At 41.1% G+C, this 18,382-nt stretch overlaps 1 protein-coding gene across 18 annotated transcripts in view; it reads left to right on the top strand.

The window, feature by feature from the left end:
* The window catches only part of CEP72 (centrosomal protein 72), a 79,341-nt gene that overhangs the window by 35,838 nt on the left and 25,121 nt on the right, over positions 1-18,382 (top strand). For 3 of the 18 annotated variants that reach the window (XM_043540369.1, XM_037889874.1, XM_037889875.2), the window contains exons 12-14: positions 5,352-5,478; positions 9,726-9,837; positions 13,433-13,524. In XM_043540369.1, coding sequence (XP_043396304.1) covers positions 5,352-5,478; positions 9,726-9,837; positions 13,433-13,484 — 291 coding nt within the window. In that variant the 3' untranslated portion in view covers positions 13,485-13,524. Of the gene's footprint in view, positions 1-5,351; positions 5,479-9,725; positions 14,934-18,382 lie in introns of those variants that run through there. The other 15 variants (XM_043540367.1, XM_043540368.1, XM_043540365.1 and 12 more) reach the window with 12 other exon arrangements.

Genomic DNA, 18,382 nt, shown 5'->3' with positions numbered 1-18,382 from the left:
TGGTTCAAGCCCAGGCACCTCCATTCTCTCTCTCAATTAGAGATTTCAGCTTGGCATCCAGTTAATTGGAATCACTGATCACCATGCCTTTCTAACCCTGCATGTCACACTTTCAACAATACACCTTTTCCTGTCTCACTCAAAAATCCTGACTAACTCCTCCCCACTTGCTAATGACCATCTTGTCTCCAACCTCCTTTTTTCAGCAAGACTCTGAGAAAAGGCATTCTTTTCTTTCTTCATTCTAACATCTAGCTAACTAATTTGCAAATCTCACAATAGTGAGACTGCCCTTTTGGTGATTTACCTGCCTTGCCTCATATCATCCCCCTATCTTCTCATCAAATTTGACCTACTGAACAGGTCATTCTTGATATTTTGCTATTCTGTTAGAATTACTTGCCTCTGGGAAAAAGTGGGTTTCTTCTGTTGCTCTTGTTCTGGAGAGAGCTTCACATCTACCAGCTATTCTTTCTATTACAGAGAGCCACAAGGCTCTGTCCTTGGCCCTCTCCCTCTGGGGCATTTCACTGATAGTTTCAACCCAGGATATCACAGCTACAAAGTGGGTACCCAATACCATATTAATCTTGATTTATTGTCCAATTCCTCCACCTCCCATCTATTTTTGTGATTATTCAGTTTATGTAGATGTTTTTGTTGCTTCCATGTAAAATTTTACAAGGTTGTGTGCACACTTGAGCAGGCAATCAGCTGTTTGCACATGCTATTGGGTGGGTATTTATAGGTCTATTGTGCATATAAAAACTTGATTTGCATGCAAAAGTTGGCATTCAAATGCACGATTGCCTTAGGCCATGCTTTATGAAAACAGCTTTTGCTCTTAGAATAAAGAATAAAACAGCAACATAAAGAGGGAAGCCGGTTAAAATAAGTCTTGTATAATTCTACTTCATAGTGTGATAGGATATGAGTGCAATGGAGAGGCAAGTGAGTCCACAAATACTTCAAAATATTTATAAATTGCATACCAAAGCTCCTGCTTGGCTATGTAACCTGAACTCTTTTGGAAATGTAGGTTTAATTGCACTTACCTTCTGATCAAACTCCCAGTAGCATCCTATCATATCAAATGGTCAGACAATTCAGAGGAACGATTCAGCTAATTTTCTCTGTGCTCATCAGCATGCACTGTGTAAGCAGCTTGTATCAACTTTTTTCCTCTTCAAGTGAAATATTTTGATGCCAAGACTAAACAGTTACTAAATTTAAAAACAACTTCTAATTCCCTGTATATTTATGAAATATATTGTGTGTGTTTTAGAGGGCTTGAACCACTTTTCCTCCCCCAAATTTTTAATAATTTCATCCTATGAAATTGAGCATTTATCAGTGATCATGCATAATCTCTTTGCAGTTTTGCCTAGATAATGTTACTTTGATGTTTGTGGCATTTCTTGTGTGTCCATATGCTTAGTATAGGGAGTACTGCAAGTATTAAAGAAGGTAATTTATGGCAATTGACACATTTTTAAGCTTGACTACTGTGTATATACACACTGGGCAGCTTTTTCATGGCATCGAGAAGAGACTTATTTTCTTTTAGCCAATTTAACAGTGCCCATACTTAAACTGAATTAATAATTTTCAGAGTGGTAGCCGTGTTAGTCTGTATCAGCAAAAACAGAGTGCCACAAGGACTCCTCGTTGTTTTTGCTGAAATAATAATAAGAGTAAGATTTCATGTGTATCAAATGCTTTACTAAAATCCAAATATGTGTCTCTTTCATCCCTTTAATTTTGTAATTCCATCAAAAAAGCATTCAAGTTTGTCTGAATTTGTTCTTTCTGTGAATCCATCTGGATTATTCCTGGTTGTTCCATTATCCTCTTAAAACAATGGTTCTGAATTTTGGGCTCATGATCCAAAAGTAGGCTGCCAACCCTTCCCCCCACATGGCAAGAGTTGTTTTCTATATAATCTAAACTTGATGTTAAAATGTTTATTGGTTGGTTGTAAAATTAGCTGCCTGAATGTAAATGGTTGCGGTAATAAGGTTTGAGTGTACAGTTTTCAGGACTAGGCAATTTTCAAAGTTCTCAATGTGTGTAATTTTTTGATATATTTTAAAGTGTGCCATTTGTCATCTTTATTTTCTGAAGGTAAATATCTGCTTTGGCTCAGTATGGCACAATGAATTTTAAATTAAGTTCTTATTTATTATTGCACACTTATTTGCTTTAGTTTGGGTTTTTTGGGGGGAGATTTGGGGGGGTGGTTTGGAGGGGTTTTTTTGGCTAAAAGCACAAAGAATTCTGGAATATAGGGGTAATGGAAGAAACATGGAGTGATTTTGGGGTCTCAGAAGGAAAAAGGGGTGTTGTTTAAGAGGTTATAGGTGGAAGAAGATAGAGATCTAAGACCCAAATCCTGCCTGCCAGCAGTCAGCCTGAATGTTGGTCCTAGCTTTGACAGAAGGAACTCACCTGTTCAGTGGAGTGGCTTTGCAACTCCTTTGTAGCCATTATTGCATTAGCCATGACAGTCATAACTTACTCTTTCCACATTCAAGAGGAATGGGAAATCCATGTAGTAACATATCTTCTGGTCCCTTCCATGGCTAGTCCATCACCTGCTCCATGCATTGTGACTGAGCATTTTCCTTTGACCCCAGAGGTTTTTTCTGACTGGGTGAGGCTTTTGGTATCAAGTGAGGTCTCCATTTAATGGAATACACTTCCCATGTTCTGAACTAGATCCAGTGTAGATATCCAGTCTTATCAGGTGATGTGTACACCTACGCCATTCTGTCCTGGGCCTCTGTGGGTATGTCTACACTACAATTAGGCACCCTCAGCTGACTCGGACTTGCAGGGCTTGGGTTGTGGGGCTGTTTAACTGCAGTGTAGATTACCAGGCTAGCTCTAGGACCCTTCCATGTCACAGGGTCCTAGAGGTCAGGCTCCAGTCTGAACCCAGAAGTCTAATTAAAACAGCCCCTTAGCCCAAGTCCCGTGAGTCCAAGTCAGTTGCCAGGGGCCAGCTGCTGGTTTTTAATTGCAGTGTAGACGTACCCTCAGACAGTTCCCATCTCAGTGGTACCTACTTGTGACACTACTCATTTTGTCATGGGGATCTCTGACAGTCAGTTGCCACCTCTCAGAATCTGATGCAGTGGTGCTTTAGCCCTCTGGCTAAGGCACTCGAGTCCTAAGAGTTAAGAACTCAAAACAGGGTCATCTGAGAGTCTTCAGCAGGACTCTGCCCTTCTGTTCAGGGATTGTCTGCAAACGACCACTCCTTTTGATCATTTTCCTTGTGCCCAGTCATCCCATCTGGTGGGAGACTTGTCCATCCTTCATGAGGTCCTGTCCTCCAAGATGCTTGCATCCCCGCCCAGCTTGGAAAATGGAGTGAAGAGTACGCTTATTAAATCTGCAGATGGCCCCAAGCTGGGAGAGGTTGTTTGCACTTTGGAGAACAGGATTAGGATTCAAAGTGACCTTGATAAATGGGAGAATTGGTCTGAAAACAAAGATGAAATTCAATAAAGACAAGTGCAAAGTACTACGCTTAAGAAGGGATGGGGAAAATCAAATACACAACTACAAAATCGGATTACTGGCTAGGCAGTAGTACTGCAGAATAGGACCTAAGGGGTCATAGTGGATCTCAAATATGAGCAGTAGCAGCAATGCAGTTGCAGAAAATGCTAATATCACTCAGGGGTGTATCAACAGTAGTGTTGTAAGTAAGACACTGGAGATAATAGTCCCATTCTACCTGGCCCTGCTGAGACCCCAGCTGTGTCCAGTTTTGGGCACCACACTGGAAGAAAGAGATGGACAAATTGGAGCGAGTCCAGAGGAGAGCAAGTAAAATGAAATGTTTAGAAGAGCTGACCTCTGAGGAAAGGTTACACTTTATCTTCAGTCTTGAGAAAAGAAGACTGAGGGGAAACCTGATAAGTCTTGAGACAAGCTGAGGTATTACAAGAGAGGGCAGTAATTAATTGCTGTCAATGCCCACTGAAGGTAGGGTAAGTAGTAATGGGCTTAATATGCAGCAAGAGAGATTTAGTTTAAATATCAGGAAAAAACCTTGCTAAACTATAAGGACAGTTAAGTACTGGAATAAGCTTCCAAGGAAAGTTTTAGAATTCCTGTCATTGGAGATTAAGACCAGGTTATTCAAACATATCAGGGATGGTATAGGTATACTTGGTCCTGCCTCAGCATGAGGTAGGGGGGCTGGACTAGATGACCTGTCAAGGTCCCTTCCAGCCCTACATTTTTATGGTTCTGTGTCTGACTCTTGATTGTAACTAGGCTTCTTTCATAGAGAGAGAAGCAGAGCTCTGTTCCCCTTCCTGGTCAGCCAGGAAGAGAACTAGAATTTGATTTAACTCCACTCCACACCTGACATCTACTGCAGATGCAGCTGGATGGGGCTACATGGGTCCACAGGCCCTCATTAATCTCCCTGCCAGTGTGTCCCATCGCAGCCTCCTATGTGGTCTGTATCCAATCCAGGATTATTCTGTCATGACTTCGCTTGGCACTGTAGGTCAATCCAGGATACTACCTTCCTTCCCGACTTGTTAGTCTTTCCTTTCCTGGGATATGGGATCCCTGTGCCATCCTGTACCTTCATCCTCTGTGCCTGAGAGCAACATGAAAGAACACAAGCAATTCTCTGCTATGGAGTTTGTTATGGCCAAGAAGCCAGATTAATTATACCATGTGCGTGAACAGCACTATAGGGGTTTTTTTGGACTTAATCCAGTCCTTGATCTTCAGCAGCTTCAGCTGTTGCTGAGCAATCCAAAACAACTCCATCTGACAAGGAATCCAGGAAGATAGATAAGTTTGGCAAAAAGTTGTCTCTTCTGCTTGGCTGTGAGACTGCCGTTTCGAGGCAGTAATGGTCAGTTATAATTACTCTGTGAAATAAGTTCACATCACAGCACTGTGAGCCATGGACCCATGAAGAAAGTAGTTACCATTGTGACTATATGCACTCACACCCTTTGGAAAATCCCTCTTGCTATGGACAGTCAGCAGCTCACAGATACCAGAAAGGCTGTGAATCTGGGTCCCTGTCGATATCATTCCATCCAGGGGAATACCAGGCTTTCCCAAGTTCTGGACTATTGTGATTCAATGACTGGTGTAATGTTTGTTTTCCGTGGAACCAAGTCACAGAAAACAAAATAAAGCAGGAATACCAGGTCTTGCCTTTTTCATTTTCAGTGATGATTGCTTTATGATTTACAGTGTTACAAAATCATGTTTAGACTGTCAAAGAATAATTTACTGGGAAAATGTTCAGTTATCAATTTCCTTTTTAAGGTTCGTTCTGTTTTTCTTAATTTTTTAAATGTCACTAGGATATCTTGAAGCAACGTTTAGACCAGTTGTTGGAAGAGAACACTAACTTAAAAGCTCATCTGTTAAATGTGGAACAGAATGTCAAAAATGCAGACAGTTCTAGTTCATTACATTTGCAACTTATTGGTGAGTTTTTAAAAACTCTTGTTTTGATAACTGTTGTGTCAGAGGCAAACCCTTGGCTGTGTTCTATCTTTAGGTTTAATTTGTGTAGTATATCATGATGCCTTTACTCACACCAAGTACTACCTCATTTCATAAGTACTTCCATGGCAATTATTATTTGTATTACCTTAATGCATAGGGGCCCTAGATATAGACCAAGACCCCATTGTGATAGGTGCAGTACAAACAGCAAACAAAAAAAGACAATCCCTGCTGCAAGGGTCTTACAAACTAACTAGGAGACAATAGGTAAATATAGACAGGAGTACAAGGAAACAGAGACAACATTGGTCTGTGCACACCAGCAGCCTACCCATTGTCAAGTTTTTTGTAGGCATCACAGCAAAGGAGGGATTTGAAGGTAGTGAATTAGGTAGCTTTGTGCATGTTTACAGTGAGTGCCTCCCAAGCATGTGCGGCAGCGTGGTAAAAGGCACAAAGGTGCTTGTTTGAAAATTTAACAATTGGGCAGTGGAGACTGGCATCATGGGCTGATCGGAGGCAAGCATGAACAGATTGACAGCGAACAATAAGTAACGTGGTAGTTGATTTGTGAAGGGCCTTGAAAGTGAACAGAAGCAGCTTATGTTGGATGTGACAGAGAAGGGGAAGCCAATGGAGGGGTTCAAAGAGTGGGGCTACAGCAGAGTGGAGGATGTAGCTCACTATTTTAAAGATATAATCAACAATTTCTCAGCCAAACCACATTTAAAGTGGACAGATTTTCTCTTAATGCTTACTTATTTAGTGTGTGTTTGCACATCCAGCATAGATTCTAAATTTGCTTAGTACCAACCAGAATAGAATAAGGACACATGGCACATAAGTATGGATTAAAGTCCACTGACTGCAACCTCATTAATAATTCTATTAGTGTTAAACTGTGGATCATACTATTAATCTGGTGACATGATTCCCTCTAGTGGCCCTATCAACGAAGTTCCAGTATGCCCAAACAAAAGATGCACTTCATCCACTCACAAACTCCACTCTCCCCTTTCCTCATGAGTAAGTATCAGGGCAACAATGAGGCGTGCCATGTAACAAGGCCTGACATGCTGGTGACATCAGTCTAGTATCAACACATTGAAGTGCCCAGAATCTGGGATAAGGGATAAAGAACACCAGTTGTGCCGGGATTACCATTTACAATTACTATGACCATTTCTCCCCACTAGTCCCTGGGAAGCCAAGGAACCCATCCAATCAGGTATGAATGCACTAATAACTTGAGGTCTACACTTAAAATGCTGCAGCAGTGTTTCAGTGAAGATGCTAATATGCCGATGGGGGAGCTTCTCCTGTTGGTGGAATTAATCCACCTCCACGAGAGGTGGTAGCTATGTCCATGGGAGAGTCCCTCCCATCAACGTAGTGCTATCTACCCTGGTGTTAGGTTGGTATAACGGTCACTCGGGTGTGGATTTTTCACACTCCTGAGCGACTGTTTTACCAATGTAAGTTTATAGCGTAGACCTGGTCTGAGTCTGCTCCACTGTCACACTGATGAACTCTGTCTCTATTGAAAGCACTAGAGCCAGTATATTACCTGTCACTCAATTTCACACTTCCTTCTTGCGCTTTCAACGCAAATTCACATTTGCAGAAGAATTTGTGACCTTTTTCCTTTCTGTGAACATTAAAATCATAATTTATTTGGACAAATGTTCATAAAAATGATGAAAGAGGATTGGAAATGCCAGGTGAGTAAACTTTGGTTTTTATTTGAATGAATACTCTCGTTTACTTTTTTCAGGAATCAGCCAATTAGCAAATATCAGCATCTCTGCAGGCAAACAAACATTTTCATGTATAGGACAATGATAGCTGTATACCATCTGGAAGAGGCATATATAAACTCATAGAAATAACTGGTGGAAAAAGGCCTGTTAGATCATCTAGTCCATCCTTCCTGGTCAGTGCAGCATTGTTCACTACAACAACATTCATCAGTGCTTTTCACCAATGCTTTCTACATGATGAGTTTCCAGCAGTTAGAACTCATTGTTAGGAAACTTTCCTTTGCTCAGTTTAATACTGAGGGCATTTATTACAGATGATTGTGTTGCGCACACCAATGGTAATTTATTAAGTTGTCCCTTTAGATTTTTATGGTACCTGCATTTTAGGTCTAAAATGATTGACAGAGTCCTTTTTTAAAATGATTTGATGCGTTACTGAGCCTTAGCATTCAATACATTTCTCATACTTTTTTTCATCTAGATACTTTTACTATTTAATTATTTCAGTATCGAAGAGCAGGAAACAATTTACTTGAACGCCCACCTATCCACCTCCAAAAAACAAAGCCCTACTCAGTTTAAAAAAAAAGAAATCTGAAAGTGTGTTTCAGAATCACAGATATGTAGGGCTGGAAGGGACCTTGAGAGCTAAACAGTGGAGTCCAGCTAAAAAGCACTCTCCAAAATTATACCTCCATTAGAAAAATTGTACTTTCACTCAGACACACATCCACAAAGTCTGGATCTCCCAAATGTTGACTTTCAAACAGTTCCCCTGTGCCATATAACTCTTCAAAATCACAGAAAGATAAGTTTATTTTGGGAGGCAGGAGTGAGTCAGGCTAGCTTCCAAGTTAACTATGGAGTGGCCACTGCCAGCATTCACCTTATCTGTAAAGAAGGGGGATCTGCAGTAAATTAGGCTCATCGTCGCTAGCTCTAAAACTGTAAAAATAAGGTTTCCTGATCCTCTTCCCACCAATATAATGCATTGTATTGGCATTTTGGAGCCTGAAGATTTTGGGGTGCTAACCAGAAGACATTACTTTGGCTTAGGGAAATAAAAATGTGTCTGATGTTCATAATACTCTTATATTCATATAGCACCTTTCAGCCTGGAAGATCCCAAAACACTTTCCAAACTTAACAAGCTACTATATTATACTACTATAAACAGTTTAAAACAGATGGTGAAAATACAACTTACAATGGTGTCATAGGGCAGTCCCGCCTGAGCACCATCCTGCTGCAGGCCACAGCATGACAGGCAGCTGCCTAAGTTTCCTTTCTTCAGACTCCCCAGAAATAGTTCAGTGCATCACCCCAATTGTAATAATAGCCCTTGTGGGGTCACTTATTCCCAGAGTCCCACAAACATAAATTATAACAGATTTAACCACATATAACCACAGCCATAGTCCATATTTTCCCACCATAGTCAAAAACAGTACTTGCAACATACCGGTCCAGCATCCCTCACTATGTCCCAGCTCTCCAGTGCCATTCTCTCCTGACCTTACACCAGGCCGCCCCATAACCCTTTCAACTGTAGTGCCTTCTAGGGAGAGCTGGTGGAACTCCCACAGCCTCTCTGCTGGGAGCTTCCTTGCCAGGGAGTGTCCCTCACACAATCATGATGATCTAGTCTGACCTTCTATACATTGTAGGCTACAGAACCTCATCCGCCCACTCCTGTAATAGACCCCTAACCTCTGGTTGAGTTACTCATTTTTCTTCTGGGTCCAGCTCTGTAGGTCTGGAGATGTCAGCAGGTAATCTGCTCCCCTGCCTTCAACCTTCTCCAGCCCTTGGCTCTAGCTCTCTGGCTTGAGCCAGCAGGCTGCTTCTGCTTATTCTTCTCCTTCTCCTCATCTTCCCACCACGACCCAGCAAATCCCTCTTGCTGTTCTCTTGGCCTTCAGCCTTCTCCCAGCCCCCAAATGTACAGTCTGCAGCAGCTTACCTGCCTTCTTCCTCATCACCAGGCAATCCTCACCTACCCTCATCTTCACAGCTTCTGATTCATCAGCTCTCTCTCTCTGATCCTTTATAGCTGCCTTACCTTCCTAATTGGCAAAATGGGAACACTTGCTCTGGCACAAGGGAGCTGGACCTGCTTCATTCACAGGGGCCAGCCAGATGGAAACTGCAAGGGGAGGTTTATAGTTAAAATGTAAGTTAAATTTGGCCAGGGCACTGGCTTTAATGCCCTTAATTTTGGAGATCGACCCAACTGCACTGAAATCAGTGGAAAGCCTGTCATTGACATGACTTCAGGCCCATGAAGAATATTTTGGGATCTTTAACTGGCACAAAAGGTCAGGCTGTCAACTGTAGGTCTCATCCAAGGGATGGATATTCAGTCTTATTTTATGCTACTGTACAATATTTACCCCTCTGAGGTTAGGTTGAATTTTCATCAAGAGATATAGCCTCCTTAAGATATTTTGTCTCTTTGAATTTTAGATCTGCAAAAGGAGAATCAACAATTAAGAAGTGAAAACATCAACTTGAAACAGCGTCTTCAGCACTATGATCAGATTCAGGAGCTCACCGAGATGTTGCAGGAAAGTCATAGGTATATTGAAGGTCCTGGTCAGAAATAAAAGAAATGACATAAGAAACCCAGATCCTTGGCATATTGAATACTTTGAAATTTTGAATTCATTCTGTATTAAAGTACCAGAGCTTCTCAGTTAAATGTTTACTATGAGTGGAAGATGTTCAGTGTATTTAAAATGTAAACATAGTAGGCCTTTTAGTCTCAGTATTTAATGAACAAGTGAAAGTTTAATTGATGATTTCCTTACTGCTCCATAGTAAAACTTTTAGTCCATAGTACTGAGTTGTCTCTAGATTCTGTGGAGGTAGCACAAGATGATGCTTAGCAACCAGTCTGCTCAGCCAGCTCTCTACCTCTTAAATTGACAAACTATACAACTAAATCAGGAGCAACATTTTAAACATTTCGTTTGTTTTTTCAAATTTAAACTGCATAGATTTATACTCAGTTGAAACTTCAATAACTTACTATCCTGGAGGAGGGTGGGGCGGATGAATTAAAATGTTAATTACAGAAGGAAAATGATCAGATAACAAATTTTCCATTCCGCTTCATGGCATCTCCACCCGTACATAATATTGGGAAGTAACAAGCAGCAACAAATTGAAATGGGCAGGGGGAAAGAGGGGAATAACGGGCCTGAATTAACACTGTGTTTCTCCAGTTTTACACTAGTGTAAGTCAATTAATTGAGTTAGCCTGGCATTAAAATTGAAATGCTGGGCTGAATCAGCCCCCAAAATATAGAATTCCTCCCCCCTATGGAAAGCAGGACCTGGGCCTATATAAGGACCGCTGCCTGAAGTATGCTTCTACCAGAGGAGGGCTCTCTGGGGGGAATTGAAGTCTATCTTGTAATGTTTTATAAAAGTACACAGGGATGACCATGTTGCTGCTTTTCAGATTTCTTCTGGGAATGCAAGTGCATTCTCTACTTGTTCCTTTAGCCATCTGGTGATAATCAATGTGCCCATTGATACTGGTACAGCATGCTGTGATACCCCCTGGAATTAGTAGGTTAGAGGCCTTGTGTGCCTCTCTGACGCAGCACTACATCCATTTTGCTAGTGAGGTGTGAATGTGCTAGATCTTAGGCATTTTGCGTGGAAGGGGGGGTGGAAAACGGATGATGGATTTTCTTCTAGGTCCTGTATAAATTGAGCTGGAATGTTAGTGCACACATACCTCTCGGGGGGAAAAAACCTAAATTTGTATTTAAAGACAGGAGCTGAGAGGGAGAAATTGAGGCTGGCCCTCCCACTGGAGGAAAATAGCTGGGCAGCAAGAAGAAGACAGGACAGAGCAGATGGGTTGCTAAGCAACAGCTTGAGCTGCCTCCAGTTTCAGTGCACAAAGGCGACCCATGACTTGGGCTGACTCACTGGAGAGGTGGTGTACAAGAGAGACTATACTATAGACATGTTTTACGAAGGTGTAAATATTGCTGTCTATTTTATTTTAATTAAGTGAATAGTGGTGCTCTTTCAAATTGGGAGAACTAGAATCTGAAGTACGCTGTTTCTCCCCAGAAGAGATAGCAGCAGAGGTATTGGCAGTGCCAAGTGCCACACACACTGGCCTACTAATGTGTTATGTTTGAACAGTACCCTGGGGATTAGATGGCTGATTTTATAAATCGAGTAAATAAGTTTCAGCCATATTCTGGTGGGATCATCTCGTAGGAGCAGAAAATATCTTAGTCTCCATGCCCATTTAAACATTGCCCTGTCTGCCAAAACAGTCAGCAAAGAAGGGTTGAGTACTATGTGTTTTTTTGTGATATAGTTACATGCTATTTGAGGAGATGAACTGAAACAACCAATTTATTTCAGTGTAATGTAGGCCTTCTGCCCAGTGGTAAGGACTTTCAGCCATTGATCAACTTGGGCTGATTTAAACCAGTGGCAGATACTGTGGCAAAAATCCCACAGGGTCTCATAGAAACAACTCACTTTAAGCAGGCCCTGCTATTCTACAGAAGCTACATATTCTCTCTATGAAGTTCATGCGGCTGTAGCATCCCTCACAAAGGATTTGAATCTTCTTCAGCAGCCCATAGAGCCTCCCTGTTAACCACAACTTGCTGGAGTCAGAATGTCCCGGTGTGATAATCTAAAAAACATCAACTCCCAGAATCATGATGAACTCAAGCCAACACTAAAGAAAATACACCTATCCACTCTGTTTGCGGTGGATGGACTATGGACTCTAGGGGCTGATGGTGAAACTCTGGCTAGGAGCCAATTCCGGCATTTTCTGGTACTGACCTTTGTCCCCAGTATAAATCACCTGAAACAAGTTCTACTGGCCACTAAATGGTCATCTTTTTATGATCTGTAATATAGCTAACAGTTTTTTATATTATAAACTTGTAATACATGATATGTGATCTACTAATAAGAAATTAATGTTTCTGTCCAGTTATAGAATTACTCATCTGGTGAAAGAGTAGAAGGGGCAGGACCCCAGTCCCTTTTTGTTGTGTTTTTGTGCTTTAGTAAGTTGCTCTCTCTCTCTCTCTGTTTTGGGGAGATGCTAGAAAAAGTTCCCCTTATAAACTTTGTTTTCATATGACTTATAAGTTTTGGCACTTGTTCTTAGGATCAGTGTCAGTAAATGTCTGAAAGACTGCTTTATATAACTTCCTTTCAGCATGATCTGGAGATGGGACAAAACTAGGGGGGAAATCTTCAGTTTCAGATAAAATGGAATGTAAATCCCAATTTTGGATTTGGAAAAACAAAAGCAACCTTGGTCTTGCCCATCTGTGTCCTAAACATATGGGGTGAGAGTCTGTGCTGTGACTCCGAAGGGGGAGGGTTACCATAATAAGATAACATTGTACAGTATGTCTATATCTTGGCAGTTATGAGGATTTCAGAATTAACACAACAGCTTATTTTATAGTTGTTTCAGTGGCTAAAAACTAGTTGGCCAGAGCTTCAGTAATGTAAAATACAGTTTTACATCAGCTGAGGATTTGGCCCAGTGAACGCAAACTTGTTCATATGGAGAGCACTTCTATTTGAAATGTATTATTGAGACTCTTCTTTCCAGTAAGGAATGTTTACTTGGTCATAAATTATTCCTAAAAATCTCTCATTGATGTCTCTCTTCTTTTCCACATTCAAAGTGGGGAAAAAAAATAGCCACCGTAGTAATAGAATTACAAAGAAATAGTAGCACCCAATAGAAACGTGAAAGGAAGTTAAAAGAAGTAAAATGGTTGAAATAATAAGCACAATTAGTTGTTTGGATTGTTTATTTGCAGAACTTTGGTTTCTACCAATGAGCATCTCCTGCAAGAATTAGCAGAGACGCGTACACGACACAGGACTGAAGTTGAGCAGCTCCACTGGAATTACAATCAGTTAAAAAAAACAATGGATAAACATCCTCATAGCAACATGGACAACAGCAGGTGTTAGTGACAATACAAGGAAATTTGTTGTAAAATGATTTATAAGAGGTGATAGCAGATATTTACAACTACACCATGAGCTGATGTCTTTGATACCTTTTATTTATTCAAAATTGTTTTTCTGTCTTTGTGCATAGAAATTGTTCAGCAGAGACTTTCCAGAACAAATCTTCACTTTCTTTTTTACAGAAACATGGATATGCATGATGGCAGTTTAAACCCAGTCAGAAATTTTGGTTGAGCACTTTCAGTCCAGAAGTCAGAGCTACCTAAAGCTAAATGTGAGTTCAAAATTAGAACTATTATCTTGAAATCAGGGCCATAAGTGCGAATGGCTGAGTTAGTTCAGAAGGACATAACGCATATTTTTTATATATAAATGTAGTATAACGTAAGTTGAATTATAGCACTGATCTGTACTTATGCACTGGGTACTGCTGTCCATATTATCAAATGTAATATTAAACATGGTTTAGAAGGGAAACTTTTTAGGGAAAGAATTTACTGCTTGCTCTTTCAATTTCACTGTGGATGAGCACCTTTAACAAGAGGTGAAACTTTACAAAGAGTGTATCTGTGATAGTTCTTTGGCCTGTGTGTGATTGATAGTTACTTTAGTTATTCCATTACAAATAACACTATCAAACATTTTCCCTACACAGCCATCATTGTCTAAAGCTTTTATTTTACTCTCCATAACCTTACTGAGTATGAGCTGTACTCTTTCACCTACAAGTACAGTAAGAGTCACGTTCTCTACTGAGACCCGCCCTCTCTGGACTCTCAGGCAGCACAAAGAGGGTGGACTCTAGTCAGCAGAAAATTCCCCTGTCAAATGTGCAGTAAATAAACTTGTCGGATTTTTAAAAAATAATTAGCAGTTATTATGTGATGCAGCTTACTCTCTTCTGCAATATAAATGGATCAGGTATAATCTGTTTTTTACTGTAGTCTGATTCATAACTTTCTTGAAAATTTTTCTCGTTATCTTTTTCTAATAAAAGAAATTGAAATTATTTGATCTCCTACTAATTACTCAATTCTGATACATAGTAAATACAAGTCACTTTTACTAACAGCTATTCTTGAGTTAAGCAATATTAAAAGTGTACATGTAACTTTAAAAAATGAAGGTTTTTTTTGTAGTTGGATTAGTCAAAAGGATTCTTGTACTTGAGACTTCCCATGAGTAAGAGATTGTAAATTATGTAATAACCAGGCCCGGTATTTTTAATTAATATTTAACATTTGAATGTGTCAGTTCCCAGGAGACCGCTATATATGCTTTTCCTTTTTGGACTCTTTCCAATGAACTTAATACATAAACAAACCTAAAACAAAAATCATACCTATGTACTAATAGCAGTCGCCTGTACATTCATGGTAACTTAAGCTCTCATTAATCATATTCATCATGTGGGCTGTTACTGGGTCATGACTGGCAGGATTCATGGCTAGTCTGAATACGATAAGCAGGGTTGGGTCTAGTTCCTATTTAGATAGAAGCTGTTGAACAAATTCCCATGACGCTGCCTGGATATAGACAGCTAGGCTGTGGGATTGGGTTAATAAAGAAATGAAACGTTGAGCTTGGGACAGAAGCTCATTTATCTAATTTTATTAAAATTTGGACCGATTTAGTCATGGTACAAAACTATTCATTAAACAGCTGGTTTTTGTTTGTTTTTTTAAAAACCTCTAGCTTCTCCCCTACCCCTCAATTTAAAAAGAAAAAAAAAGTTGCCAACATGCCCATGCTGCAAGAAAGGCTGTAGGTAATTCAGAAAGTTGCCCTTTCCACGTGGCTGGTCCTGAACCTCTGTGTTAGCATAACATTAATAGCGCCTCTAACGGGAATGAAGCTTCCTTTCCAATATCCTGCCAGCTTACTCTCACTGTAGATAATATGACCCTTTTTATGCAAGGGTTGAAGTGTTAGCCCCAGCCTCCTTGCTAAATCCAGTTCGAATCATTGTCCATTCTGTCCATCAGGACAATTCCCCCTGCGTCTCCTTTGGTTACAGTATGCTTCACTTTCTGTTTTAAATGGATGTGTAGTGTTGCTATGTACTGTTTTCCACCCCCATAGACCAATTTCAATGGTGGCTGAAGTGACTCCTGTAAATGATTTGTCTCTCTCACCAACGGAAGTTGGACCAATAAAATATATTGCCTCACCCACCTTGTCTCGCTAATATCCTGGGAGCAACACAGCTCCCAATAACACAGCATAAATATAAATGATAAAGTCTTTGGTGATACTCCATAATGCATAGTACTGTATAAATATATTGTAAATACTAAGAGATTGTGCACATAATGTAAAGCCAGCAGATCATTACTTTTTCCTGGTGCAAATTTCCACCTTAATATTAGCATAATATTTACACCATAAATGGCAGAGATAAGGCCAAGGAGCTCACTCCTACAATGGACAGAGCTTGAAGAAGGAGGGGTTATCCATGAGAGTGATGTAAACACATTTGCAATAAATTAGCCAAAACCCTGTTTGTAAGCTCCCAGTGATCGTTGCTGTTAGAGAGGGAAAGGGACTTGGGTTTCTAGCTGGGTGAAAAGGATTGTGAATATAAGAAACTGAGGTAAACAGAAGTCATTTCAATTACCATAAATAAGGGCAGGGGGAGGAAAGGAAAAGCACAAAAAGTGAACAGGAGCAAAAGAGAAACTAGGGAAGAAAAGAAGTCTCAAAGCATAGAAATTCCCCCTGTCGTCTGAGGGTATGTCCTCACAGTACAGTTAGCTCAGGTTCTTACTCACGTGTTGCCCCTGTAGCCCCCTCTCATCCACACACACAAACATCTCACCTGAGTTTAGTGGTGCTTGCATTCAGGCACATCTGGGAGTATGGGTTAGAGCCTGCTTTCATTCTGAGTGGTAACCAGCTGACTTTGCTGTGAGCGTACAAACTGACTCACTTCAGCACTGAGAGTCCTCCACTGCCTTCCCACAATTCCCCCCCATATGCCCAGAAGGACAAACAAGCTTGCCCATAATTCACTAGGAAAGAATCCTAGCACTTACAGCAGCATAAAGAACCATGGGATATGCCCCCAGAAGCTATAGTGACAAATGGAGAAGTGCAGCATCATTGATGACAGAGTAACTGAGGTATGGCTTTGCATTGTGGCTGCTCACGCCTGGGCTACACTAACTCGGGGCCTCAGACTCAAGTGCTGATCACTTAGGGTACCTGTGCCATGAAGACATATGTTAATGGTATGAAAACAAATAGAAAAATAAGAATCAGCATCTAAGCCAGGGTGAGATGTAGCATAAGCACCATTTTCTGCTATCATTTCATGGCTTAGGAAAGGGAATTGGTCTTGTCCATCTCATCTATGTAATTTCATAAATCCATGGACTGATTTGGGGAACTAGAGCAGGAATATACAAAGGGACAAACAAGAAGGTGCAGCGGAGCTGGGGAGTTAGGTAGACTTGCCCAAAGTGTTCCAGCTACAGTAACGACGACGATGTTACCTTTGTGTTTGTGCTTGCAGCATCCTTTGATGTTGAATGATCTTTGTATTTGCAGTTAGTGCAGAAGCTTGTATACCAGCTGTGGTGGCAAGTTTTATACACTAACTCATTTTACATTGTGGAAAAACAAACCGCCAAAAATGTGCTATGTGCATAATGTTTTCGTGGATGCAGAAACTCACAAGCACAAATCACATTTATGGGAGACGCTTTCACTGAATAGTCCACATTGTCTGGAAATGGAGGCAGGTGTACTACAGCACCAGCCTACTTTTAAATGATTCCATACAAATACACCAACCGGGTAACCCCTACATGTTCTAGGCATGCTAAGCTGACTATAAATAAACCAGCAGCTGAGCTCAAAAGATGACTGGGCTCTAGCAAAGGAGCTAGTTTGCTAAATCAGCTTTCAGATAACACACAGCCATTTGTTTCTTATCAGATATATCCATACAAGCACATTTTGGCCCTGTAGTGGTTCAGGGCAGGGGCCCTCTCACTCTGGGTCCTTGGGAGGCCCCCCGGCCTCACTACAGGCACCAAATGCCCTTTGACTAGGAATGGCAGTGTGGACTTCGTTTGGGCTTATTTGCTCTGTGCTATATAAAAATGCCCCACTTATGAAGGCAATTTAGCACTGAAACGTTCTCATTTTTCTAAGAGTGAGCTTCTATTGCCACATTGCCTTGGATACATAAACAGTACACACCACTTTTGCCTTATCAGTATTTAATTAGCAGTCAAACAGAAATATTTATGTAGTTAGTTAGTTGTGAAGGAAATAGTCTGTGCTCGCCAAATTCTCAGTTACGCCTGCACAATCCCACTGAAGTTCTAGTGTTTGTAAAGCTGTACAAGAGGGCAGGATCTGGCTTCATGCTTTTGCCACAGACCCAGGCAGGCTTCCTTTGCTGGCTAACCCCCAATCTGCTGCGAAGGAACCCAACCTCTGGATTCCCAGGTATTTTAAACTCCTGGAGGCCCGTCATTGCCTCAGTCTTCGGGTCCCAGAGCACAGAGCCTCTGTCTAGCACTCCCTCCTGAGATCTGGAACCTGCATATGCTTAAGTGCTTTGCTGACTAGAGATGGAGTTAAGAACATGCTTTAAGTTAAGCGCACACGTGCTTTGGTGAATTGGGGCTGTGGTTACTATGCTGTTAGCATAACTACTTAAAAGATGTTTGGCTAGTTTTAGAGCCTTCAGTCTCAGATAATGACAGTCTCATATACACATCTCAGGATTATACAATCTGTATCTCAACCAGATTGGTGCACCATAATGCAGGGATTCTCAAACTGTGGGTCGGGACCCCAAAGTGGTTATGATCCCGTTTTAATGGGGTGGCCAAGATTGGTGTTAGACGTGCTGGACTCCAGGGCCCAGGCCCAACTGCCTGGGGCTGAAGTCAAAGCCTGAGCCCCACCACCCAGGGCAGAAGCCCTTGGGCTTCAGCTTTGGTCCTTCCCCCACCAACTCGGGGTAGTGGGGCTTGGGCAGGCTCAGGTCACCCCCTTCTGAAGTGGTGGAGTAATTTTTGTTGTAGGAAGGGGGTCATGGTGCAATAAAGTTTGAGAACCGCTGCCATAATGAACTTGAGTTGATTTTTCAGTATCAGGCTAATTAAGGAGTCAGA

This window comes from Chelonia mydas, chromosome 2, assembly GCF_015237465.2.
Source record: "Chelonia mydas isolate rCheMyd1 chromosome 2, rCheMyd1.pri.v2, whole genome shotgun sequence".
NCBI classification, from domain to species: domain Eukaryota; kingdom Metazoa; phylum Chordata; order Testudines; family Cheloniidae; genus Chelonia; species Chelonia mydas.
The sequence above is the reverse complement of the archived record's forward strand: the minus strand, read 5'-3'. Positions and strand labels throughout refer to the sequence as shown.